The sequence below is a fragment of the Eleutherodactylus coqui genome, chromosome 12 (assembly GCF_035609145.1).
Source record: "Eleutherodactylus coqui strain aEleCoq1 chromosome 12, aEleCoq1.hap1, whole genome shotgun sequence".
NCBI classification, from domain to species: Eukaryota; Metazoa; Chordata; class Amphibia; order Anura; family Eleutherodactylidae; genus Eleutherodactylus; species Eleutherodactylus coqui.
The window spans coordinates 91,092,248-91,119,501 of NC_089848.1; the positions used below are offsets into that span (position 1 = coordinate 91,092,248).

Sequence of the window (27,254 nt, forward strand, 5' to 3'; positions counted from 1 at the left end):
GTATTTAACTTTTCAATTCAGCCCAGACCACCATAAAGATTTCTTCCAGCCCTTTTTGAGTCCTTACAAAATAATAGTACATCATTGATAGCATTACCCCAACTTCTCTGTTAATAGTGCCCCACGTGCTCCTTGAATAGAAATAGCGCATCTTTAGTAGATATAGTGCCCATGAATAGAAATAGTACCAAGTACCCCATAATAGTAATAGAACTCTTAAAATAGTAACAGTACCACTATGTGCTTCCCTAATAGTAATTGTGTCCCTGAACAGTAATAGTACCAAGCGCACCTTTAATAGTAATTATGCCCACAAGTTCCCAGGCTTGGTCTTGAAGGGGTTAATCTTCTGAGAAGCGCAGCGCTAATACTCCCAATGAAGTGACGCCATACAATATAGCACCGTGTCCTTTCAGCAATGCAACATTTGAACGTGAATAGCAATTTCTGTCGAAATGACAACTCTGGAACAGCAAATGTTTGACTGCTGTCTAGACTATCATTCTGCCACCACATAGAATTACTTATAGCCCTCCTAACCAGAACAAAACTTCGCGGACCCAAAAATAACATCAATTTTCAGCGCCCACGAAATATGCTAATGCCTAAATAAAACTAATTTCCATTTTATTCTATCCAGTTCTATATATATATTTTTTTTTAGCGCGTCTCCTGCTATTTATTAAAATATCCTCTCATTCGAAAATGGATTTAAATTAATGAAGTTCAGCCTAAACCCCCTTCCCTCGCCATATAATTTTGCATATATATCATCTTCCAGGCAGGTCGTTCAGACTTTGTAACGATTTCAACCTTATAAAATTACCAAGACCTTCTCTTCGTAATGACCTGCGGCGCTGGGTAGATACTGCTTAGCACAACATTTGCAAGTCATAGACTGTTTACCACCAGCCTTATGTTCTTTCCCAAGTGCACCGTGAAAAAAAAAGTTGTCTGCTCATTTACTTGTACTGTTTTCAGAAATGTTCCTTTTTTTTCCAATTTAGGTCTGAGCTCCCTGATGCAATGGAAATATTAGCTGAGCGGTGGCTTGTTTTTTTTTTTATACCCTGGATGAGATAGCGGTCGTATAGCAAATAATGTTTAAAACTTGCTACGCTACAAAAGCAAGATAAATCAGCTGGAGAAGAGCTGATATGTTTTAAAGTGAGAGGTGTGAATGAAAAATAAACAGACTTCTGAGGAAGTGACATCTTGCAAGGTTATGTAGAGCATCTTCGAACATTATGTATGCGGGATGAATACGGTTGTCATCATTCGAGATTGGCCTTCTGTTATAAACCTTCTACTGCACATAATTCACACTCCACTCTATTGCTAAAGTCTTCGGGCTTCTTCTTCATAGGGACACAAGATCGTCGGAAGGGGTCTTCGTTCATTTCCGCTCTACTGGTCTCATGAATTGGACCTAGTTTGAGGAACGAGCTTCAGGGAGTCTTGGCTACCAGTTCATTGGAATTGTATAATACGGTTTATATGGTTGACTGGATCCTTTTATGATTTCCCAAGGCAGAAAAATGTTGAGAACCATTTAAGAAATGGTAGTCCGGAACATTTTGTGGTTGGCAGTGTTTGTATGTATAGATCGTGGAAGGTACTGGTTCTCCTTATGGAGATCCAGCTAAGAAGACGTCTTTAGGGCAATGCTTACTTGGAAGAAGTATGCAAAATAGCTGTCTTCCCGAAAAGTACTATAAAGCATGGGGACATGTGAGCTTTGGAAGGGGTCACCGTTAATTTGTGCTTTATTGGTTTTGTGAATTGAACTTCATTTGGGGAATGTGCTCCAGGGAGTTTTGGCTACTGGTTCTTAGTTCAAGGAGGATTCTATAATGCGGTCTATGTGGGTGACTGGATCTTTTAATGATTTCCCAATGCAGCAAAATGTAGATAACCACTTGAAGAAGTGATAGTCTGTAACGTTTTGTGTTAGCAGTGCTGTATGTATAGATCAGAGAAGATACTGGTTCTCTTTATGGAGATTAAGCTGGGAGGGAGTCTTTAGGTCAATGCTTTCTGGGAGGGAATATGCAGAGTAGTTGTCTTCCAGAAGGTACAGTAAAGCTTAGAGACTAGAGATGAGTGAGCACGCTCGTTTAAGGCTGATGCTCGACCGAGCATCGGTCTTGTTGAGTAGCTGATTGCTCAACCGAGCACCATGTGGGGGGGGGGGGGGGAGATCTCTCTCACTCCCCCCCTTGCTGCCCCCCGCATGGTTCTCGGTCGAGTAATCAGTTACTCAACAAGATCGATGCTCGGTCGAGCATCAGCCTTAAACGAACCTGTTTGCTCTTCTCCATTAGAGATACGTGAGCTTTGGAAGGTGTCACAGTTAATTTGTGCTTCCTTGGGTATTGTGAATTGAACTTAGTTTTTGAGGAAATGCGCTCCAGGGAGTTTTGGCTACAGGGATCTTTGTACAAAGAGGATTCTATAATGTGGTCTATGTTGTTGACTGGATCCTTTATAATTTTCCAATGCAGCAAAATATAGACAGCATCATAAAAAAGTAGCAGACCGTAACATTTTGATATTAGTAGTACTGCATGTGTAGATCAGGGAAAATACTGCTTCTCTTTATGGTGATTAAGATGGGAGTGAGTCTTTAGGGCAGTGCATCCTGGGAAGAAGTATGCAAAATAGCTCTCCTCCAGCAGGTAGAAAAATGTTTCTCTAGTGCCACCTATAGGTGGTTACTTTGTAGGTTGCTCTATTACCTTGTTAGTTACTCTGCAACCTTTTTTAAGAACCTTGAATTGTGACTAGAGATGAGCGAGCATACTTGCGAAGTCAAATTACTCGAGCGAGTATTGCCATATGCGAGTACATGCCAGCTTGTGCCAAAAGATTCGGGGGCCTGCGGGGGTAAGTGGTGAGATGGGGGAGAGAGATCCCTCCCGAATCTTTTGGCACGAGCGGGCATGTACTCGAAAATGGCAATACTCGCTGGAGTAATTTGCCTTAGCGAGTACGCTCGCTCATCTCTAATTGTGACCTATAGTTGGTGCTACAGAAATTAGTCTTCTTCCCTATGCAGGGAAGCTATGTTGCATGAATTTATAGGTCATGCTGATCAGAGATCTCCCACGTTGAGATGGTATTGGGACATTTAGATTACTCATTGTGTCGGGTCTGTGGTAGAAAGATTTTAGCATTCTCAATTCACTGCTCTTTTAAAAGGGCTTGTGCCAGGATGGCATCCACTATGAACGTCATAGAGCAAGGTTCCTTTTAGGATCTTCCCATCTATGATCCACAACCAAGAACCACTTCGTAAGAGTGGCTCCCATTCTGGTGGACCTTCTGCTTTCCTGCTATTACAGGATGGCCATTCATGTGAATGGCCATCTTGTAATACTACATTCCCCATGCAGCGCCTCTGTCTGTCTGTGGCTTCCCCTAGTAAAATCTGCTGTCTACCGGAGGTGCCAAGAACCGGACTTGAAGCAATCAGCTGTCCGCATTCTGGGAGAGGAGGGGTCGTGCATCTTGGCACAACTCATTGTGATTTGAAACCAGTCGGAATCTTAATTTAGCTTTTAGAGATGACTGAAGAAGAAAATTTCACGTAACTTAAAATCGGCAAAGTTTTTACAGATCTTCTCAATACTTTTATATATGTTTTTGAAACTGGACCTTTTGCAGTCAGCCTTGCAATCTTCAATATAAGAAGGGATTGTCATGATGAGCGAATCCCTTTAATTCCCCATTGAAATAATGTGCTCACTACAACTTTGCAGGTAAAGGAGTATTCCAGGGATTTATTATTGATGACCTGTCCTCAGTGTTGGTCATTTGTAGTTGATTGGCAGGGATCTGCTGCACTGAGGATCACTGCTGATCTTCTGGCCCACTGTGAGGGCCAAAAGTTTACATTGCTCGTCACGGTCAGAAGTGTACTAGTTGGCTTCACTTCCAATGAAATCAGTAGGACTGGTGCCTTATATTACACTTCTGGCTTTGACCGCACTGAGGAACTGATACAGACTATTACACTTCTTACCTTGACCACCAATGTGGACATCCATCTTGGCTGATTAGTACTTGTATGTTTTTTAGTATTTGTATGTCTCTCCTAGGCTGACCATAAACACATCGACAGCTCCTCTGACTACCTCATGAATATACATATTCAGATCATCCGAGAATACATGTTTATTTCATGTACCTTGAAATCGGCAATGTTTTCACCGATCTTCTCAATACTTTTAGATAACTTTATCTGTGACATGTTATACATTGTGGCGTTTTCGTTTAATGAAACGTTTCTTCTCTTTCAGTCCACGTTACCTCCGTACGAGTCCCGAATCACGACAGCCAAGTTACTCATAGAAGTTGAAAACTTTGAGGTAGGATTGTATTATTTATGACTTTTTTTTTTTTTGCTATCATTGCGATTACTATTACTACAAGTGGTGAAGCAGCGAGGTGCGGGCTTCAGGTTTCTACTTTTTTCGTGGTACAGTACGAAGATGATATTTCATAATTACCCTGAACTTTTCTACGTTTCTGAAATGTCAATTTGGATGATGGCACCTATAAAGCACAGCAAGTGTTTCATTATCCCTGTATGTCACATGGCCCCTGAGGAGGTAAGAATATGACGGAACAGCGCAGAACTCCCACCGTTCCGAGTCCTATTCAACCACCATATGACATTACGTAGAAAAAGCTTGCTAAAATAGAGAGAGGAAGAACTATTTAGCCTTTCAGCTTGAAATTAATACCCGGCTAGATGTCTACCCCATCCATCATGTTGCAGCAGAGGTCTAGGTAAACAAAACTTCAAAGACGACTTCTGTTTATGTGGCTTTTTTTATCAAGTAGTATGGCCAAAAAGAAGGTAGCATCACTTTGATGTTAGCTTATCCATGTAAATGTACTGCAAAATGCAAAACCTCCCCTTGATAAGCATCCACTATTTAGCGATGCACTTGTCGTGTCGGCTTTCATGGCTTGAATAGTAATATCCGCCATTGTCTTATTCCCGGGATGCGCTGATCTGTATTTTGCTGTTTTTGTGTGTGGGTTGAAAATCTCCATCTACTTTAAGTACAATAGCCGTTAATAATCATCTTTAAAAGGTCTTAAAGGTTAATTGTTCGAAAAAAAACCTCTTTGTCTTGAAGTCGTCTTGCATTGAAAAGATGTTGATTGTGTAATTTAAGGACAGTTTAGACCATTGTGTATATTCATCTCATTTATTACTATGTGAAGAACACTTTTCATGGAGTGAACATTATTATCTGTGAATCATATCCTTGAGGTGTTCACTTGATCTGTTTCTGGGAAAGCAAGGTGACAACTAACATAGCTGTCGTTAGAGATTCTACCTCGAGTCCTGAACAGTCTCTCAGCCTATTTATGCAGTGATGCATTCCCCGGTATGTTCCTGTATAGGAAGGCATATCTGTCTTTTAGGAATGTGATACATACGGTGACGAGCCCTGTAGGAGTTCTCACGTAGGCTATTTTCCTGTTTTCACATCTCATACGGGGGAGTTGTCCATCTCTATGATTTATGGAGCTCTACGAGCTCTCTGGAAATGGCAAAGGAAGTTAGAAGAGTAACCTCACTTACAGATGACAACTAATATGCTGCTTGTGTGTCTACAGAGTAACATAGTAGGTAAGGCTGAAAAAAGATATATGTGCATCCAGTTCAGCCTATTACTCCCCAATGTTGATCGAGAGGAAGGCAAAAACCCCCCCCAATCGGGTAAAAGCCTCATTTAGAAGAAAATATTCCTTTGTGACTCGAATCTGGCAATAAGAATAATCCCTGGATCAACAACCCTTCTGAAGTTTGTAATGTTTATAACATATCTTGTATCGTTTAAGAAATGCGTCCGGGCCCCTCTTGTAGTCTTTTATCGAATTCGCCATCACCACGTCCTCAGGCAGAGAGTTCCATAGTCTCACTGCTCTTACAGTAAAGAACCCCCTTCTATGTCGGTGTGGAAAACTTCTTCCTCTAGATGTAGAGGATGCCCTCTTGTTACAGTCACAGTCCTGGGTATAAACAGATGATGGGAGAGATCTGTGTATTGTCCCCTGATATATTTATACGTAGTTATTAGGTCACCCCTCAGCCATCTGTTTTCTAAAGTGAATAACCCCAATGTTGATGACCGTCTCTGGGTATTGTAGCCCGCCCAATCCATTTATTACTTTAGTTGCCCGCCTTTGTACCTGCTCGAGCTCTGATATGTCCTTCTTGAGTACTGCGGCCCCAAACTGTCCACAATATTCCATGTGTGGTCTGACCAGTGACTTGTAAAGAGGAAGAACAATGTTCTCATCATGGGCCCCTAGACCTCCTTTGGTGCACCCCATGATCCTATTTGCCTTGGCAGCAGCTGCCAAGCTTACAGTTAACTAAAACCCCCAAGTCCTTTCACATGTCGGTGTTTCCCAGTGATTTCTCATTTAGTGTGTAATGGGGACATGTATTTCCTCTGCCCATGTGCAGAACCTCACATTTATCAGTGTTAAACCTCATTTGCCACTTTTCTGCCCAACTTATTAAGATCCTCTTAAAAATGTCCTCACTTGCCTACATGAGGAATAACGCAATTTCTGGCCATTATACAACTTTGTATCCTGGATTTTTAATGATTTACTTCTCTGCACACACTATATCTATTTCTCAGTTGTCCCTGATCTGGTGGCTGCTATAATGGTTCCAATACTCTGCACACATAGGAGAACAGGATATTTTGTCTCTATCACTCTGTAGAACACCCTCTTAAGTAACAGCATTAAAGAGGACATTATACAGCAGTACTCAGCAGTGTAGATGTGATGTCAGCAGCTGTGGGACAGTAAATCACTTACTAGAAGCTGCAGTAGTGTCTGTGTGAGTCTCTTTGCTTCTGTTTTCGTCCAGCAGCTTCCTCCTCCTCCCTCCTCTCTCCATAGATTTCTATGGGCATCATGACAACGATCCATTTCCTCTCCCCATAATCCGTCAATGATACTGGAGACCACCTGCACCTGACAATAGCAGTGAACGTCAAATTAGAAGACAGCGAGACACCGAGTGGCCAAGCAATTCAGTACATAATTCTTTGTAAATAAAGTGATTTGCTCTTTGACTTGTTATCACGTTGGCCGTCGTCTAAACACAAGTTTGTTCAAAGTGCAGTGATTATTTATTGTACATATATGGAAGGTTGTGACCTTGGGCCAATGAAACTCCTTGATTCAATCTGTTGCACCAAATTCTGACCCTACCATCAGCATGCTGGTAGAGGAATCTGGATTTATCTAACCAGACAATGTTTTTCCCTGCTCAGAGATTACAAATTTTTGTGCTGTTTTGCTCACTGCAAAACAGCACAAAAAGCTGGTCTTCTGTTTTTATAGTCCATCTGTGCTAATGAATGACTGGTTGTGAGTTTGGACATGTTAGTTGGAGCATCGGCTTTGTTTTCGGCTGCAGTCTGTTTCACTGAGCTCTGCTTGTTTATCAGAACGATTCTTGACACCCTCCTCTGACCCCTTTCTTGTTTAGGTCCACAATGTCTTATCCTGATGGATGTTTTCCTCGATCACACCATTCTTGGTATGCTCTCCACACCACCACATGGGAAAACCCTACAAGGTTGGCATTTCATGGAATCCTGGCCTCGGCTAATCTAGCACCGATGACCAGACCCCGTTAGAAAGTGCTTAGATCACTGGATATTCCCATTCCAATATGGCTTCACACTGAAACTGATGCACAAAAGACTTGCTTACGTGATTTTATGTTGCACTTCGGGGTCACGGGTCTAATTTCCATATAGGGAAGCTCCAAATATGAAAAGGCCGGAGTTTGTAATCAAGTGTCCATTCAGTGTATCTCAAGCAGATAATACTAATTTTATTCATATAGCGCCGACATATCACACAGGACTTTACAAGTTATAATAAAGCTGATAATTAATAGAGCTTACAGACAAGAGGCGGCCACGTACCCAACGCGCATATTGCCGCCTGGGGCATCATAGTCTTAACGCTCTGCACTTCCTCGGCATTCTTCTAGTTGCTTGCCCCGCACCGGTGGAGGTCATATGCCCAACCAGCAGAATGATTACAATATAATTGTTTGCAGGGTTCCTAAATCATGTTTTGCTTCTTTCCTTTGTATTATTCTTGCAGGCTGTCATAGGCAGCTATTTTATGTAGCTGAGTTGAAAGGCACTGTCGTTTGGCCATTAATAACTATGAAACCCCAGATTTAAGTATAGCATTAAAATAATTAGATCATGTCCCCGAAGACTGGAGATGTTCGAAGCGTTCAGCATCTTCCGGGACAGCTCCGTTCATTGCTGTCACACATCAGTTTCTGTGCAGCAAATCTCACAGCAGGGACGCGGCTGCGGCCTTGTATAGATTGCTTTATCCTTATTAACCAGAAGTGTGGTTTGTAGATTTAGTATTTTTATGGCCCCATTTTCTTTACAGACAGTTTTTTTTTTATTTTTGCCTCCAAATATTTGTCAAATTAGACAGAGAGCTATAGGAACAGCCTATATAGGGCTGCTCCTTCATGCATGGTTACAGTCTGGAATTCTGGCTTTGGCATCAGGGGAGTATCTATAGCGGGTACTGAGGGTAGGCTGGCATCCATTCCCGGTAAACTGAGAGGGCCAGAAAAGTCCATCTGCCACATGTGAGGCAACCAATGCTATAATAGTTGGAGACCCAGTTTATAGATTTTCCATTGAGATTCAAGAGCTTATAAAGGGATTATCCAGATTTTGGAAATTAAGGTCTGGCACCTCCACTGATTGAAGAGGCCGAGCAGTGTGGCCATCTGAGAACCTGCCGATCAACTCATTGAAGCAGGCACAGCGCTTAGACAAGTGTGTTGTTGGATGTGGCCGTGGTGCTTGGGTAAGCACAGCAGCCACTTTGCTGCATAACAGGCACAGCACCATACATTTCATAGTGGGTGTTTTTGGTATAGCGGCTCCATCCCATTAAGTCGAATGGGACTGAACTGCTCTCGGACCATGTGACCAATGAACGGGAAATTGCAAACCTGAGAAGAGGCCATGGTGCTCACCTAAGAGTTGTGGCTTCTCCGAACAGCTAATTAGCAGGAGTGTCCCAAGCAGAGGAGCCCCATGCTCTGATATTGATGAGCTATCCTGAAGATGTGGATGCTCTTTGTTAGCCCTCTTTATCATTCGAAATGCTGAGAAGCTAACCCATGGACAATCTGTAAGCCCTCAATGAGTCAACTGGTGGCTGTCTAATGAGGGTAGTTTATCTAGCTTCTAAAAGGAGCCTTAATTAGTCAAGATATATTCCTCCTGATCCTTCTATAGACATGCACACTCGTCTTGCCAGAGCATGCATGTATTTTCAGTAGGGAAAGAGGAGTAGACCACTGCTAGAAACCTGAGAGCAAATTTACCTTGCCTGACCGCTCTTTTTACCAACATCTTCTGTCAGAGAAAGTCAGGCTACCACATACACATTAGGTAGTCAGCCAGTCCTGTTGAAATTTGAGGGCCTAGCCAATATTTATTTAAAGTGTATCACCACCTTAAAAGATTCTGTCTTCCGGAGACAAAGCCTCTTGATTAAGTTTACAACATTGTTGAGTGGGCCACTTATAGCGGTAGTTATGACTATGTATAAACTTGGTGAATCTGGTCTCCTCCAGTCATTGGCATGCATTGACATAAACTGTCAGGCGGGGTATTGTCTTTCCTTGAGGAGAGCACCTAGAAGTTGAGTGAGGAGTGAGTGTGGAGACTTATAAGGCCATGCATGCTCCTCTGGGTAATATGCATACACTGGCATGGCAAAAGTCATGGGACAGGAACTAATATTGTGTGGTGCCCATCTAGCCTAATGAACTGCAGCTACTTGACATGGCAATAATTCCACAAGTGGGTGAAAGACATCTGGAGGGATGTTGAACCATGTCACCTGGATAGTCATCTACAGCTCCATGGTATTTGTAGGTAAAAAAAATCTTAGATGTAAATGGACCTCTTCACTATATCCCTTAAATGCTTAATTTATCTCATGTTGGACGAATGTGCAGGCCACACCCTTTGTAGAAACATTCCAGAATGCTCCTTGAACCAATTCTGGACAATTCGGCCCATTAGTGTGGTGCATTATCGTGCTGGGGGTACATGAAGTCCATAAAGGGCTACAGATGGTCATCAAGCAGTAAAACGTAAAGGACATTGGTCAATAATGTATTTTGGTGGACCCAACCCATGCCATGAAAACACACCCTACACCAGTATGGAAACCTCACCAGCCTATAGTGCCACCTCATAATCACTTTACCTACCGCTATCCCATGACGTTTGCCACGTCCGTGTATATCCCGTCTGTTCTGGACTTATTGCAATAGTTTGCCGTGTGGGCTCTCTACCGTGATGGATGAAAATGTAGCGCTAAACTTCAAACGGAAGAACACAACACAATCAAAGAACACACAATCGTAGACTATTATATGGAAATCCTCAAGGCCCTGCCAGACTTACTGCATTCAAACCATTTATCATGACCCTTATACATTGTGCATCATAACAGTAAGTAAAATCCGTTACATTGTTTTATTATGCCATTTAAAATACTCAGGAGAGCCGTAAAGGGAGGCTTCGATCAGTGTAAATCATCTTGGCTTTCTTAAGGATTACAAAGTAATGAACTTGATGGAATTATATTCTATTACGCCGCAGCATTATCTTACACGAAATAAGATGCCATATTTTATGACCGTAAACTGGCAGCAGGAAAGCGACATTTCCTCAGATTTAATTGATTTCCTCTTTTTTTATTTCTGATCTGATTTATACTCGGCTGCCGTTTATTACATCGTCGCAATGATTCATTTATTACCTTTGGAAACCTAGATTCTATACATTAGTCAGCCACTTCGAGTACTTTTAGAGGTTCGCCTTCTCCCAAGAGGTGTAAATAAGTGGCACTAAGCGTGGCTAAGAAGCCAACGCAAAGGTCAAGTAGCATTCTGTCTGATTTCAGGATGTGATCTTGGTGGAGACGCAGTATGAGAACTGCAGCGAAGGTGTTAATACAAGAGCTTTACCTCCGGTCTGAAGTTCTTTTCATATGTATCACTGTGAGAATTTACAGGAAGAAAACCCTGCAAAACATGAATCCTAATGAAGGCGTCTAATCCAAGTCTTTCATTTTTTCCATCCAGTGCACATGTACTTTTAGATATGGATCCAAGAGACATCTCTCCGTAACAAACCCATTGATCTGCTGCCCACTCGGTAATTCACATTCTCTTATGCAGTGCTTAGAATTATCAATAGGAAGGGATCACCGGTGGGTTTATAAGTGCGCAGTTTTTGAAAATCTTTTTGGTAGTTTGATTTTAGTTTACCTTTCTGCTTATCCAGGTTTGTATGAATCTAATTAACATGATAGAGAATTAAAGAGCATTTCCTCTACTGTAGGTTTTGGAAACAACAAGAAAAGCCCGATAAGGTTGGAAATTGTTACTTTGCTGCACTTGCCAATCCTTGCGGCTCGCACTCTGCCTCCTCCCGTAGCAGGCATACACTCCCGGTGATTACTCGCTCGCTGTCTGTGGCCCAAATGGTGTGCGCTCACTGGGCTATTTTCTTAAAGGGCCTATGTGCCGCCATCTAAATCTCCCCTTGCCTATTAATTCCTTCCCCTATGGGAGGTACCTGAGTATTGTGGACTTTATGGTCTGCTCAAGGTGCTTTCAAGTTGCTCTGACTCCCCATTTTCCTGACATTGCCTATCCTTGACTTGAATTCCTGTCTCCACTTCTGACTCCGGCATTGACTACTTGTGATGTCGACTACTCTATTGTCCGCTGCTTGCTCCAACCTCTGGCCTTAATTACCATACTGAACCTGTTCTCTGTGACCCAACATCTGGCTTTGTTCCTCTTGCTGATGTGTGCCACCTGCCCAAAACTGCCTGTCTACGCTCCTGTTAACACACCCAAAGACCGTGCTTAGGCCTTTAGTAGTGAGAGCTGCCTCCGTACTAGGAACACTTTCAGAGTAATGGTCTGGGGACTTCGCAGTGAAGCTCACATCCTGATTGTTGGGGTTAAAGGGTGAAGACTTGTTTGGCTTTGGGCCAAGTGTTGGGCCAACACCTGAGGTACCCCAATCTGTGGCTTGGTGGATCCATGTTCACTGATCCTGACAAAAATTGACACCCGTCCATCAAGTCCAACATATAATCATACCGTATTGAATCAGAGGAAGACAAGCGCATCTGCCAGTTGCCCCATATAAGGAGAAAAACGTTCCTTCCAGACTTTAAATCTGGCAATAAAAATAAATCCCCATATTAGCATTCCATTGTTACTAATCTAGTGACTATAAAATTGTAATTTTACTGTATAGTTTTCAACAAAGGCATTCAGGTCCCTCCTGAACATGTACAACCATTACAGAATTGTGGGGCAGAGGGTCTAATAGTCTCACTGCTCTTACAGTAAAGAATCCCCTTTTGTGAAAATGTTGAAACTGAAAAAAAAATGCTCACTATCCTTCACGGTTGATTATTGCTGACTTTCAGTCAGTAAAAAAGCTATCGCTGGATCACTGGCTTCTCGTTGTGTGTAAACACTCCCCACTCAGTGCTTCACATAGAAGGTGAAGTGCTGAGCGAGAAGCCAGCGATGCCTTTTAGTCTAAACGCTCTGCACAAACGCGGTGACTTCAACGCTCGGCCAGTTGTTTAAACGGCTGTCAGCCCGTGTAAAAGGGCCATTAAGTGTAAAACATAACTAGTACTATTTGTGCATTATAATTAGATCACTCATAACAGTCTTTTCTAAACTGAATACCCCCAAGTTGATAACCTGTCTTTTTACTCCAATCCTTCTTTTTCCATAAAGTATATGAGCCCACCTGTTATGTCCATCTGACCAAATGGTACCTACTCGCCTCTCTTTGGACCTAGGCCTTCAAATTAATTCAGGGAAAGTAGGATCAAGCGATATATTCTAATTAAGAGCCTGGGACAATATGGGAAATAGGGTTCATGGCCAATATGGAGGCAGCCACTCTTGCTTAAATGCAGGCTAAAACGAACACAGTCTACTGTTCCTTCAAGTAAATTACATGTGCAGGTAATTGTACGCCATGGCAGCACATTGCATGTCAGTTACTCAAATGAAAATTTTGTAAGTGTCTGTTCTTAAAATGAATCATAGAATGTTAGAGTTGGAAGGGACCTCCAGGGTCATCGGGTCCAACCCCCGGCTCAGAGCAGGATTCACTAAATCATCCCAGACAGATATTTGTCCAGCCTTTGTATGAACATTTCCATTGAAGGAGAACTCTCCACCTCCTGTGGTAACCTGTTCCACTCATTGATCACCCTCTCTGTCTAATATCTAATTTTTGTCTCCCCTCTTTCCTTTTCATGCCATTGATTCTAATCTTTCCTTGTGCAAATGAGAATATGATAAAATGTAACTAACTTTCTAAAAAACCTTTGAGATGTCAAAGCACTACCAACTACGATTGCGAGTCAATTTTGCCAAATAGATGGCCGAAAATACTTTTATATTCTACAAAGAGCAAAGTATTCTGATAATACCATATTTTATAGCGGTCAGATCCTCTCTTTACTACTAGAAATGTACAAAGACTGACAATCACCACAACATTTGAAAAAAATCAACAAGACCCCCCAGTCCTTCTTGGTTGCTTGGTCAACACGGTGGAAGAAAACATGTGGAGAGCTGAAATTTCCTCTAACCTTATTCATTGGCCTTCAGATTTCTTAAACATTAGCCAATGACTCAACCATAACAGTGTGACCCCTCCACAGAATCCTACATTAATGTCCCCTAAGCTCTCCGTTGTGTGTTGACTAGAGGCACCTGTTAGGACAATTATACATGAAAGGTGTAATAACATTGCCTAATGGAGGTCTTTTGCACCGGTCCTAAGATATATCCTAATTATAGTCCCAGAGCTGCATTCACAATTCTACTGGTTGCTGGTGGAAACTGTTGACAGATGTTTGACAGACAGAGCTTTGTTTCCCTCTCTTTTACTTGCGCTTTCTCTCTTGTGTCTTTCATCTTAACAGTGGAATACAATGTGATCTGCTGTGGCAGGCTCATCCGGGGACCTAGGTCTGAAGGGGCCCAAGAGACTCACTGCCATGTAGGAAAATACCAGAATGGCACATGGCTGTTTTTGTATTGTGGCACAGGAGCTTTCTTTGATACCTCCTGGGGAAACCTTCTAAGGAAAAGGTGGACATCACCTTTTATGTTTAATCTCTTTTTATTAAGTTTTCAGAATATTTTACAAACATTAGGAAATATCAGTAAAAAGGAAAAAGGAAAAACAATAAAAGGGAAAATGGAAATAGGCCTCGCAGGGCCTATGGTTCATATTGTACAACAATTGGGCACATCTTCTTGTAAACAACAAATAAAACAGTCAATTCGTCTAGCCCATAGATGATCCCCGGACCCCCTTGCCCCTAATCCACTGTTCTTTTACTATATCAACGCATATTTAACTGACGGTAAAGGTGGGGTCTATGTCGTGATGAATATTATGGTTTATGTGGTGGGAATCCTTTTCATTTGAGGAAAGAAAAAAAAAAAAAAGAGGGGGGGGGGGGGGAGATATAGAAACGATCTGAGCAAGTTAATTAGATAGCGCAGAAAGACAAGGTACTTTGACTATAGCACACTGAACACCTCTACACAGGCAGGACCACACATACACTCACACATAAAATAAGAGAACGAATAACAACAACAACAACAAAAAAAAAAAAGGGGGGGGTGAGGGAGGGGGGGGCGGGGCGGGAGCACCCTGAGCGTCTTCCAGTCGGTCCCCAACTTCAAAGGCCCTGCGGCCCCTACAGGGCTCGCGAGTACATTTAGTAGAACAAGCTGGCAAACTCTGCTGAGGATTCGAACATAATCCAGGGCTGCCAGGTCTTTCTGTATTTCTCCTTTTGTTTTTCGGGCTCTCGAGAGTGCTCCGCACATAGCTCCTCCATCTGGCTAAGGTATGACATCTCCTGCTGCCACTCCCTCATTGAGGGAACTTGTGTGGATCGCCAGTGACGAGGGATGACTGCTCTGGCTGCTGCAATACAAAACCGGAGCAAGTCTCCCTTTTGTGCACTAATGGGGCCCGGCAGGATGGAGAGGAGAGCTATCTGCGGCGTATTGCTAATCGATTTTCTGCACATTGAGTTATAGGTGGCAAACACCCCGTTCCAGAAGGGCCGCAGTTTATCACAACCCCACCAGACATGTAACAGAGTGCCTCTATCAGTCCCACAGCGCCAACACATGTCCGACACCGAGGGGAATATCGCATGTAGTCGCGTCGGGTATCTGTACCATCTAGCCAACACCTTGTACCCTTTCTCTTGAGCAGCGCATGCCATGGTTAGTTTGTGTGTGAAAATAAATGATTTTTCCCAGTCGCTCTGTGTGATTTCCTCTCCCAATTCCTGCTCCCAAGCCCACTGGAAGCCCGGGCTTGTGCAACTAAGCTCATGCATCAGAAGGCCGTATATTTGTGATAGCACGTGTTCCGGAGGCGACCGCAACTCGAACAGCCTCTCGAAGGGGGTCAATTCCAGGCCCGGGGTGTCGCTTCCCTCCCAAGGTGTGAGGAAGGAGCGTAGCTGAAAATACTCGAGCCAGGAGACCCGAATGTCTCCGAATCGGTGTTTGAGTTCCTGCAGAGTGGGAATTGATTGCCCACCCAGGACCTGCTGGACCCTGGTATCCTCCCGATTCTCCCAACCCAAATAGCGCTCTCGCTCCCTCCCCGGTGGGAAAGCTGGGTTATTAAACAATGGCGTCAAAGGTCTATGTTCCCTGGACAGTATCTGTTGACGTGTTTGTATATCCCATAGTCTAAGTGTACCCCTTAGGAAGTAGTTGGGACCTATCGCTTGGGCCCTATCCTCTTTTTTCACCCATGGGAGTAGCCTCAGAGGGACTGTACAGTCTGTTTGTTCCAGTGCTATCCATTGTTTATTGTCGGTGTGATAGTGCCAGTCTAGCAGGTGTGTAAGAATCGCCGCCGTATGATAGTTCTTAAAGTCGGGTAAACCAGTTCCTCCTTTTGATTTGGGGTATGATAACGTGCGCGTGCTTACTCGTGGTCTTTGCCCCCCCCAAACGAATCTGATAAGTGCGGACTTCAGTTTGTTAAAAATATTTGGGGTACCGTTATAGGGATAGCTTGGAAAATGTATAAGAATCGGGGTAGGACATCCATTTTAATGGTTTGTATCCTCCCGAACCATGACAAAACTCTGGTGGAATAGGCGGTCAGGTCTTTAAGAGTGCGATCCAGTAGGGTAGAGTAGTTCATGGAGAACAGTTTGGAGTGATCCGATGGAATATGTATTCCCAAATACTTTATAGCCTCTTGTTGCCACTTAAAGGGAAAGTGTTCTATTATGTGTTTTTTTGTTTCTGGGCCTAAGGATATATTTAGTGCTTCAGTTTTACTATAGTTTATTTTAAAATTAGATAGGTGGCCAAATTTTTCGAATTCGTCGATCAAGGAGGGCAGAGTGATGCGGGGTTGTGTGATATATAGCAGTATGTCGTCGGCGTATAAGGCCGCTTTATACTGGGTCCCTCCCACTGTCAGTCCGTTGATGTTCGGATTATTTCTAATAGCTGTTGCTAGATGCTCCATCACTAAGACGTACAGCAGAGGAGACAGGGGGCAGCCCTGCCTGGTCCCGTTCCTGATGTGGATGGGGGAGGATAGTGTGCCATTTATCCTAACCCTGGCCGTGGGGCAAGTGTAAAGAGTGAAACTTTACTTTTAGTCATTTCTGCCATCCACCTCCCCCAAATGGCATCTTTCACCCATCCTTGCTGAGATGCTTTCCTTATCTAAGGAGAGCAATAAATTTCACCCCCCCCCCCTTTTTGGTCATTAGGTTTGCAATGCTAAAGTCAGCTGGCCAGTCAATTGGAACCTGATTAGCCACTCCCAGCTGTTTCCTAGTCATACCTTAAACTTTTACTATAATATCAGTGTAAGCATGCATGCCACGCGGGTGGCTGCCACGCGAATATAATGCTGTTATGAAGTATGCTGTAGAAAGTATGAGACAGTTTGACCATGGCAGTTCGACATGGTAGGAGACAGGTAGGCCACAAACTCTGCCAAAATACTTTGCACTTCAAAGCTATCGCTAATGCTGTCACCTCTGTTCTCATTCTTGCTCTCAGTTTCAGAACTTCTTTCAAGTGCCCACCTCTGGGGCACTCTATACACATTAGCCCCTCTCTCCTGTCCTCGCCTATGCACAGCTCTCATGCACTCTTTACCTTCTTGCTTAGCCTCAAACCCCCTAGTGCCACTAACAAAAATAACAGCCGCCCTCATAAATCTCCTAGCCATCTGCTAACCCTCTCTATCCTGCTGCTACTAGCTGCTGGGGATATCTCTCCCAATCCTGGCCCACCCTCCACTGCTCCTAGCTATTACCCCCTACCGGGCTCACTAATAAAATCCCCAAGCCCAACTGATAGCCCATGCATAGCCTCCCCTGACTCCTTTAAATGTGCCCTCTGGAACTGCCAGTCAGCATGTAATAAACTGCCCACCATCCATGACTTTTTTACTGCTAAATCTTTAAACCTGCTAGCTCTAACAGAAACGTGGATACAGCAGTCTGACACGGCCTCCCCTGCTGCATTGTCTTACAATGGCCTGCAGTTCTCCCATACCCCGAGACCAGATGACAGGCGTGGCGGAGGAGTAGGTGCTCTTCTTTCCCCGAAATGCACCTACCAGGTCATCCCCCCTGTACCCTCACTCACTTTTCCATCATTTGAGGTACATATGCTACGGCTTTTCCGCCCGCTGTCCATGCGAGTAGCAGTTATCTATCGCCCCCCAGGTGCTCCTCGCCTGTTTTTGGACCACTTTGCTGCCTGGCTCCCCCACTTCCTATCCTGTGAAATTCCAACCCTCATCTTAGGTGATTTTAACATCCCCACTAATGACCCTATGTCCCCTTCTGCCTCTAAGCTTCTTTCGCTCACCTCCTCCCTTGGTCTCTCTCAACTCACAGCCTCTCCCACTCACAGGGATGGCAATACTCTGGATCTGCTCTTCTTCCGTCTCTGCTCTGTTTCCAACTTCACTAACTCCCCTCTCCCACTCTCGGATCATAACTTCCTCTCTTTCTCTGTCACGCTCCCTACCATCTCTCCAGACCCACCTACCTACTGTACCTACAGGAACCTTAAGGCCATTCACACCCAGGACTTTGCTGAATCCCTACAGTCCTCTCTGTCCCCCATCTCTCTCCTCTCCTGCCCCAACCTGGCTGCCGCTCACTACAACACCGCTCTCAAACATGCCCTGGATGAAGCAGCGCCCCCCAGAACCCGAGCCATTCGATGTAGAACACGGCAACCCTGGCTCACACCTCATACACGCTTCATCCGGCGGTGCTCTAGAAGTGCTGAACGGCTGTGGAGGAAATCGCAAACGGCACCAGACTTCCTCCACTACAAATTCATGCTCAGAACCTACAACCTCGCCCTCCACCATGCCAAACAAGTCTACTTCACCTCTCTAGTCTCCTCATTATCGCACAACCCTAAACGGCTCTTTGATACTTTTCACTCCCTTCTCAGCCCAAAACCGCAGCCCCCAGTGACGGATCTCAGTGCTGAAGAGTTGGCTGCTTACTTCAAAAAGAAAATAGACGACATCCGTCAGGAAATAACTTCCCAATCCCAGACTAGCCCTGACCCTAGTCCTGTCAGCACTGCATCTAGCTCCTGCTCACTGTCTGTACTCAGACCAGTGACAGAGGAAGAAGTCTCCAAATTGCTCTTCTCTGCTCGCCCCACCACCTGCGCTAGCGACCCTCTCCCCTCACACCTCCTCCGTTCCTTCTCCCCAGTGGTCATCTCCCATCTCACCACTATATTCAACCTCTCTCTGACCTCTGGCATCTTTCCCTCTTCTTTCAAACATGCCATCATATCCCCACTGCTAAAGAAACCGACTCTGGACGCGACTGATGCTGCCAACTACAGACCCATCTCAAACCTCCCCTTCATCTCCAAACTACTAGAACGCCTAGTTTACTCCCGCCTTGTAAGCTATTTATCAGAGAACTCTCTCCTAGACCCCCTACAGTCTGGCTTCCGACCTCAACACTCGACAGAAACTGCCCTTACTAGGGTATCCAATGACCTACTGACAGCCAAATCGAGGGGCGATTACTCCCTACTGATCCTCCTCGACCTTTCTGCAGCGTTTGACACTGTTGACCACAAACTCCTCCTCAGTATGCTACGCTCCATTGGCCTAAAGGACACTGCCCTCTCCTGGTTCTCCTCTTACCTATCTGACCGCTCTTTCAGTGTCTCCTTTGCTGGCTCTACCTCCCCTCCTCTTCCCCTTGCTGTTGGGGTCCCCCAGGGCTCGGTCCTTGGCCCCCTTCTCTTCTCTATCTACACAGCCCCTATTGGACAAACCATCAGGAGTTTTGGCCTCAAATACCACCTGTACGCTGATGACACCCAGCTATACACCTCTGCCCGTGACATCTCTGCACCCTTCCTCCAAAACATCACTAACTGTCTGTCCGCTGTCTCTAACACCATGTCCTCTCTCTACCTAAAACTAAACCTCTCTAAAACTGACTTACTGGTATTTCCACCCTCCACTAACCGACCTCATCCTGACATCTCCATCTCAGTGTGTGGCGCCACCATAACTCCTAGACAACACGCCCGCTGCCTTGGGGTCATATTTGACTCTGATCTCTCTTTTGCCCCCTACATCCAATCTCTGGCCCGAACATGTCAGCTGCACCTCAAGAACATCGCAAGAATCCGCTCTTTTCTCACTGTGGAGACGTTAAAAACGCTTATTGTCGCCCTCATCCACTCCCGCCTCGATTATTGCAACTCGTTGCTGATCGGCCTTCCCTGCACCAGACTCTACCCTCTCCAGTCCATCCTGAATGCGGCAGACAGGCTCATCTTCCTGTCCAGCCGCTACTCGGACGCCTCTGTCCTGTGCCGGTCACTGCACTGGCTGCCCGTTAAATACAGAATTCAATTCAAACTCGCTACCTTCATCCACAAAGCCCTCCACAGTACAGCGCCACCCTATATCGCCTCCCTCATCTCAATCCATCAACCAGCCCGGGCTCTCCGCTCTGCTAATGAAACCAGACTGAGCGCCCCTTTAATTCGAACTTCTCATTCCCGCCTCCAAGACTTCTCCAGAGCAGCACCGGTCCTCTGGAACGCACTACCAAAGGCTACCCGAGCAATCCAGGACTCGCAGAACTTCAGGCGTGCTCTAAAAACGCACCTCTTCAGGGAGGCATACCGCATTCCCTAAACAAACCTCTCTGTACTCCGCCTGATAACATGCTCCCTGACCTACTGACTGCAATCCCTGCTAGCCATCATAAACCGCTCCTGCAGTCACACCGTTTCTGCCGTCACACGGCTAAATGTCTGACCATTGTCTATGTGTATAGCATCGCTCACTCTCCACCTCGCCATACCGCGCACATCTCCAGCCCTTTACCTTCTGTATCACCCCATTACTTGTAGTATGTAAGCTCGTTGGAGCAGGACCCTCACCCCTATTGTTTCCATCAACTGATTACTATATGTAACCGTGGTTCTGTAATGTTTGTATTTTGTCTTTCTGTATTCCCCTCTGTCTATGTAAGCGCTGCGGAATATGTTGGCGCTATACAAATAAAGATTATTATTAAAGAGCTAGTGTTCTGGACAAAAATTTAGGACCCAGCCCTATCTGCCTGAGGGCTGCCTCAAGAAACCCCCAATGAACTCTGTCAAAGGCTTTCTCCGCATCTACCGACAACAAACACATTGGGGCAGCACCGTTTCGAGCCCTAGCCACAAGGAGCAGGGTTTTTATTACATTATCTCTGGCTTCTCTCCCTCTGACGAAGCCCACCTGGTCCGTGTGTACAATGCTCGGGAGATGCGGAGAAAGCCTGCTGGCCAGGACCTTGGCATAAATCTTTATGTCCACGTTGATCAGTGAGATCGGCCTATAATTAGTGGAAACTGTGGGGTCTTTTCCTGGTTTCGGAATTACACTTATATGTGCCTCAAGGGCCTGTTGCGGGAAAGGGGACTCCTGGGAGACCGTAGAGAATGCCCTGGCTAGAAAAGGGGCGAGCTGCTGCCTAAGAAATTTGTAAAAGGCGGGGGTAAAACCGTCGGGCCCCGGGCTCTTCCCCGCAGGGGTGCTTTTGATAACCTCCTCTATCTCCTCCGCTGTGATATCCCTTTCCAATGCGTCACTGTGGTCGGGGTCCAGTAGCGGCAGGGCTGTTTCTGCTACATATTTGGAAATTCGGTCTTTTAGTAAATTTTCGTTCATATCCGCGAATTGTCCCTTAAGATTATAGAGCTGGGAATAGTATTTCTGAAATATATCCAGGATTTCCGTAGGATTATATGTGTCAGTGCCCGTCGCGTTTTTGATTCGTGGAATAAATGTCTGTGTGGCCCTCGGGTGGATCAGACGGGACAGGGGTTTGCCCGCTTTATTAGAATACTCATAGTGAAAGCGCTTGTGTTGGTTTCTTAGATGGGTATAGGCCTGGTCTAATTTTGATTTTAGCTCTTTCCTGACCCGAACCAGATCTGCCAGGGTATCTGGCGAGAGGGTTTTTTTATGTGCAGACTTTAAGGTGTGGATCTGTTTAAGGAGTTTAGTAATAGTAGTGGCTCTTTCTTTTTTGAGCCGAGAGCCATGTTTTATTAGAGTGCCCCTCAGGACGCACTTCAATGCCTCCCATTGTATAGGAGCTGAAGTGGTGTCTGTGGCATGTGTCGCAAGAAATGTTTCAATCTGTTCTTTAACTTCTGCTTCACATACGCTATCTTTCAGGAGGTTGTCATTCAACCTCCACGTCCACTGGCGATCTGTTTGATCTGGTAAGGTTAGGGTCAGGAATACAGGAGCGTGGTCCGACCACACCATATCTCCTATTGTGGCCGTAGGTTGCCACGACAGGGCATGGTGTCCCAAAAGAAAGTAGTCTATGCGACTGTAGGAATTATGTGGATGTGAGAAGAAGGTGTAGTCCCTATCCTGTGGATGTAGGATACGCCATACATCCACCAGTTGGAGTGCATGCGCTGCGTTCTTAAAGGTCCGTAGTTGCCCAGGGGGAACATTGCCCCTGTTCGCCGAGGAGGCTATTTCTGGGTTTAAAGTCATATTGTAGTCCCCTCCAGCCACGACAACCCCCTCTGCGAACTCTGCCACTACCTTCAAGAAGGCCTGGTTAGCTACTGCCTGCTGTTGGTTTGGTGCATACCAGTTTGCGATTGTGATTTTAGTGGTTCCTATTTTCACTTTAATGAGGACATATCGTCCCTGAGGGTCTGTTTTGGTTTCTATGAGGTGGTGAGCTAGGGACCTATGTATCGCGATGGAAACCCCACCCGCCCGGCTGTCGGGGTTGGCGCTGTGGAACCAATGCGAGTAATACCTATCTCGTATGGCAGGGACGTGTCCCACTTTAAAATGTGTCTCTTGAAATAGTGCCACTTGGACCCTCTGCTTGTGCAGCTGGTATAAGACCTGTGATCTTTTCTGGGGAACATTAAATCCCCGAATATTTAGTGAACTAAGTTTGAGTGGTGCCATGTTGTTAAAGAAAGGAGGGGGAAGGGCCATACAAAACAAAACCGAAAAACAAACAAAAAGACGAGACAAACACTTAACAACGATTTGCTCCTAAATAAGGAGGTCAACTAGTACCTACGAAGTAGAGGAAGAATTAGTAAGAGGAGAGGGTGAAAGAAAGATTAGTAGAGGTAGTATGTCAGATGAGAACTACCACCTTGAAGAGAGGGTATAGGGCAGCTCTGTATTTAGCTAGCGTCCGGTTTTTAATGGACGCTGGGGTCCAGTGGGTAGCGGGCTTTCTAGTGGGCGGAGCTCTCCCCCACCCCAGAGAAATGTTATGTTATGGAAAGTTATCTGTATATGGCACTATATTATCTAGCTAAATGGCTTTAATGGGCAGAGGACATAACCATGAACGTTTAACTATTATAACAGGTTGAGAACTCTATCCTACCGACCCCCATGTCCACCTATCATTTGTGTTGCGCCTACGTGTTCCCACCGCTAGTAAGCCTAACGCTGTCTGTGTATATGCATTGTTTAGGTTGTCCATCCGGACGTTACCCTCGCCGGTTTCTGGTGTGGTGATGCCAAGTCTCTCTCTTCCTCCCGTTGCTGGGTGTCGAGGCTTGGAAACTCTTGTGTGCTGGGTTCCTCTCTTCTCCATCCCCTCCACGATGTGAGGAACATTGCAGGCCGCTGCTCCTTGCTATTGGAAAGTCTATATGGATGGGAGAAAAAGGAGCAGGAGAAAGAGGGGGAGGAGGGAGAAAGAAGACTGGCAAGGTGAGGGTCAATCTGGAACTCTTCTCTCGTTGTGGATGCTGCTTGCTTGGCGGTGGGAGATGCGCCATTTCAGGTGGAGTTGCGGGTTTCTTCAATTCTCCTGTCTCTTGGAGGTCTAGGGTTTATAGGTTTAGGAGTGTCCTTTATCTGGCTAGGGGACTACGGGATCTGCGACGTCGGCCTGTTCCGTCCCCTCTTCTTCTTCTTCCCCCATTCTCTCTTTGTGGTCGTGGGGCCCCTCCCCCAGGGGGCAAGGGCAGACAGGGCCAGTCTTGAATAATCGGCATAGGAATGTCCAAAGCCACGCTGAAGTTGGCAAGATCTTCTGGGTTTCGCAGTACTATTAGGCGGCCCGCATGTCGGACTTGCAGACGGAAGGGGAATCCCCAGGTGTAGGCCATATTGTGCTGGCGCATGATATCCAATAGGGGGCGCAGGGATTTTCTCTTCATCAAAGTGAGTCGTGATAGGTCTGGGAGCAGCTGTACGGGCCTGTCTTGGAATTGTATGGGGCTGGTCTCCCATGCCCTCTTCATTATGGCTTCCTTCACTCTATATTTATGGACCCGGCAGATAATGTCCCGTGGCCGATCTGGGTCTGTTGCTCTAGGGCCTAGCGATCTGTGAGCGCGATCCAGCTCCAGCGGGGTGTCCGGCGGGACCTCTAGGATGAGGTTAAAGAGGTGGCGAAGAGTGTCTTCCAGGTGTTGTGGTTCTATTGTTTCCGGTATGCCCCGGACTCTGATGTTGTTCCTTCTCCCTCTATTCTCCACATCGTCCAGCGAGTCTGTCAGATATTGTAATTGGAGGGCTTGGGTCTGTAATAAGGCTTCTTGAGCGTTCACTTTGGTCGCCAGTTCTGTCAGGGATGTCTCCACTGTGGCGACTCTCGTATCTACCTGTTGCACTTCTTCTCGCACCGCTGCCACTTCTGTTTTGTAAGTATTTTCAAGCCTTGCAATATACGCTTCCATGTCTGCTTTTGTTGGGATCGCCAGGATATGTGCGCTGAGGGCTCCAATGTCTGTGAGCACCGAGGTGCCTGCAGACTCTCTAGATGGTGGGTAGGCAGCTGTGTTTGTACAGTCTATGTTGGCAGGCTGTGGAGGGGCGCTCTTGTTACTGCCGGGAGGGGCGCTCTTGTTACTGCCGGGAGGGGCGCTCTTGTTACTGCCGGGAGGGGCGCTCTTGTTACTGCCGGGAGGGGCGCTCTTGTTACTGCCGGGAGGGGCGCTCTTGTTACTGCCGGGAGGGGCGCTCTTGTTACTGCCGGGAGGGGCGCTCTTGTTACTGCCGGGAGGGGCGCTCTTGTTACTGCCGGGAGGGGCGCTCTTGTTACTGCCGGGAGGAGCGCTCTTGTTACTGCCGGGAGGAGCGCTCTTGTTACTGCCGGGAGGAGCGCTCTTGTTACTGCCGGGAGGAGCGCTCTTGTTACTGCCGGGAGGAGCGCTCTTGTTACTGCCGGGAGGAGCGCTCTTGTTACTGCCGGGAGGAGCGCTCTTGTTACTGCCGGGAGGAGCGCTCTTGTTACTGCCGGGAGGAGCGCTCTTGTTACTGCCGGGAGGAGCGCTCTTGTTACTGCCGGGAGGAGCGCTCTTGTTACTGCCGGGAGGAGCGCTCTTGTTACTGCCGGGAGGAGCGCTCTTGTTACTGCCGGGAGGAGCGCTCTTGTTACTGCCGGGAGGAGCGCTCTTGTTACTGCCGGGAGGAGCGCTCTTGTTACTGCCGGGAGGAGCGCTCTTGTTACTGCCGGGAGGAGCGCTCTTGTTACTGCCGGGAGGAGCGCTCTTGTTACTGCCGGGAGGAGCGCTCTTGTTACTGCCGGGAGGAGCGCTCTTGTTACTGCCGGGAGGAGCGCTCTTGTTACTGCCGGGAGGAGCGCTCTTGTTACTGCCGGGAGGAGCGCTCTTGTTACTGCCGGGAGGAGCGCTCTTGTTACTGCCGGGAGGAGCGCTCTTGTTACTGCCGGGAGGAGCGCTGTTGTTACTGCCGGGAGGAGCGCTGTTGTTACTGCCGGGAGGAGCGCTGTTGTTACTGCCGGGAGGAGCGCTGTTGTAACTGCCGGGAGGAGCGCTGTTGTAACTGCCGGGAGGAGCGCTGTTGTTACTGCCTGGAGGGCCGCTCGTCTTGCTGCCGGGGAGGGCGCTCGTCCTGCTGCCGGGGAGGGCGCTCGTCCTGCTGCCGGGGAGGGCGCTCGTCCTGCTGCCGGGGAGGGCGCTCGTCCTGCTGCCGGGGAGGGCGCTCGTCCTGCCGCCGGGGAGGGCGCTCGTCCTGCCGCTGGGGAGGGCGCTCGTCCTGCCGCCGGGGAGGGCGCTCGTCCTGCTGCCGGGGAGGGCGCTCCTCCTCCTGTCGGGAGTGGCGTTCGTGTTACTGCAGGGAGGAGTGCTCATGATATTGCCGGCAGGAGCGCTCATAATGTTGCCGGGAGGAGCAAACCAGTTGCCACCATGTGGGGCAGTTACAATCATGCTGGGTGGGGTGGTTGTGTTACTGCCAGGAGGAGCCTTTTCATTACTGCCAGGAGGCGTAATCAAGTCACTGCCAGGAGGCGCAATCAAGTCACTGCCAGGAGGCGCAATCAAGTCACTGCCAGGAGGCGCAATCAAGTCACTGCCAGGAGGCGCAATCAAGTCACTGCCAGGAGGCGCAATCAAGTCACTGCCAGGAGGCGCAATCAAGTCACTGCCAGGAGGCGCAATCAAGTCACTGCCAGGAGGCGCAATCAAGTCACTGCCAGGAGGCGCAATCAAGTCACTGCCAGGAGGAGCGATCATGTTACTGCCAGGAGGAGCGATCATGTTACTGCCAGGAGGAGCGATCATGTTACTGCCAGGAGGAGCGATCATGTTACTGCCAGGAGGAGCGATCATGTTACTGCCAGGAGGAGCGATCATGTTACTGCCAGGAGGAGCGATCATGTTACTGCCAGGAGGAGCGATCATGTTACTGCCAGGAGGAGCGATCATGTTACTGCCAAGAGGAGCAATTATGTTACTGCCAAGAGGAGCAATTATGTTACTGCCAGGAGGAGCAATTATGTTACTGCCAGGAGGAGCAATCATGTTACTGCCAGGAGGAGCAATCATGTTACTGCCAGGAAGAGCAACCTCAGCACCTCCAAGAGGGATGTTTATGTTACTGCCAGGAGGAGCTTTCTGAGTATAACTGGGGAAAGTTGACACAGTGCGCCCAGGGGAGTCTGGATTAGCTCTTACTACTGGGGTTTGAGGATCTCTGTTGGGGGTGTCCATGAATGGGTTAATGTGTCCGCTCTTCGCCCCAGCGCTCCCTCTGCTCTGGCTCCCGCTCTCCTCTGGAGCCTCTGCGCACGTGTGCCCCGCTGCGGCCGCCATCTTGGACGGTGTGGGGCTATGAGACCGCTGCTCCCCGCTCACCTCTGCTGGGCGCTCCGGCGGCGCCGAGGAGCGCATCCGCCTCTGTCTTCTCTCTGCACCGTCCCACGTCATCGGGAGCTCCTCTGCTGTCATGGAGCTGTCGGGAGAGATCTCCGCCGGCGTCCCCGCTGCTGAGTCTTGCCCTGCCGGTAGCGCTGGTGTAGGGGACCCGCTCTGCGCAGGGGGGGGGATCCCGGCTCTCTGCATCTCCTGCCGCCTTGTTTCCCGCCGCTGCTATGTTCCGTGCAGGTGGTGGGGGGTCCTCCCGCCGCGCCGTCTGTGGTGAGCTTCGGTGTGCCGTGGCCGCCATGCCAGGCTGGGATTCCTCTTCCTCGGGATGCTTCTGGCCGGGGAAGAACCGCTGGATGCCCGCTGGAGTCGGATCGTTTGGTAG

At 47.0% G+C, this 27,254-nt stretch overlaps 1 protein-coding gene across 1 annotated transcript in view; it reads left to right on the forward strand.

Annotated features, from left to right (window-relative positions):
- The window catches only part of LOC136587190 (uncharacterized), a 390,750-nt gene that overhangs the window by 91,363 nt on the left and 272,133 nt on the right, over positions 1-27,254 (forward strand). The window contains exon 8 of the mRNA XM_066585727.1: positions 4,302-4,370. Within this exon, the coding sequence (XP_066441824.1) occupies positions 4,302-4,370 (69 nt within the window). The remainder of the gene's footprint in view (positions 1-4,301; positions 4,371-27,254) is intronic.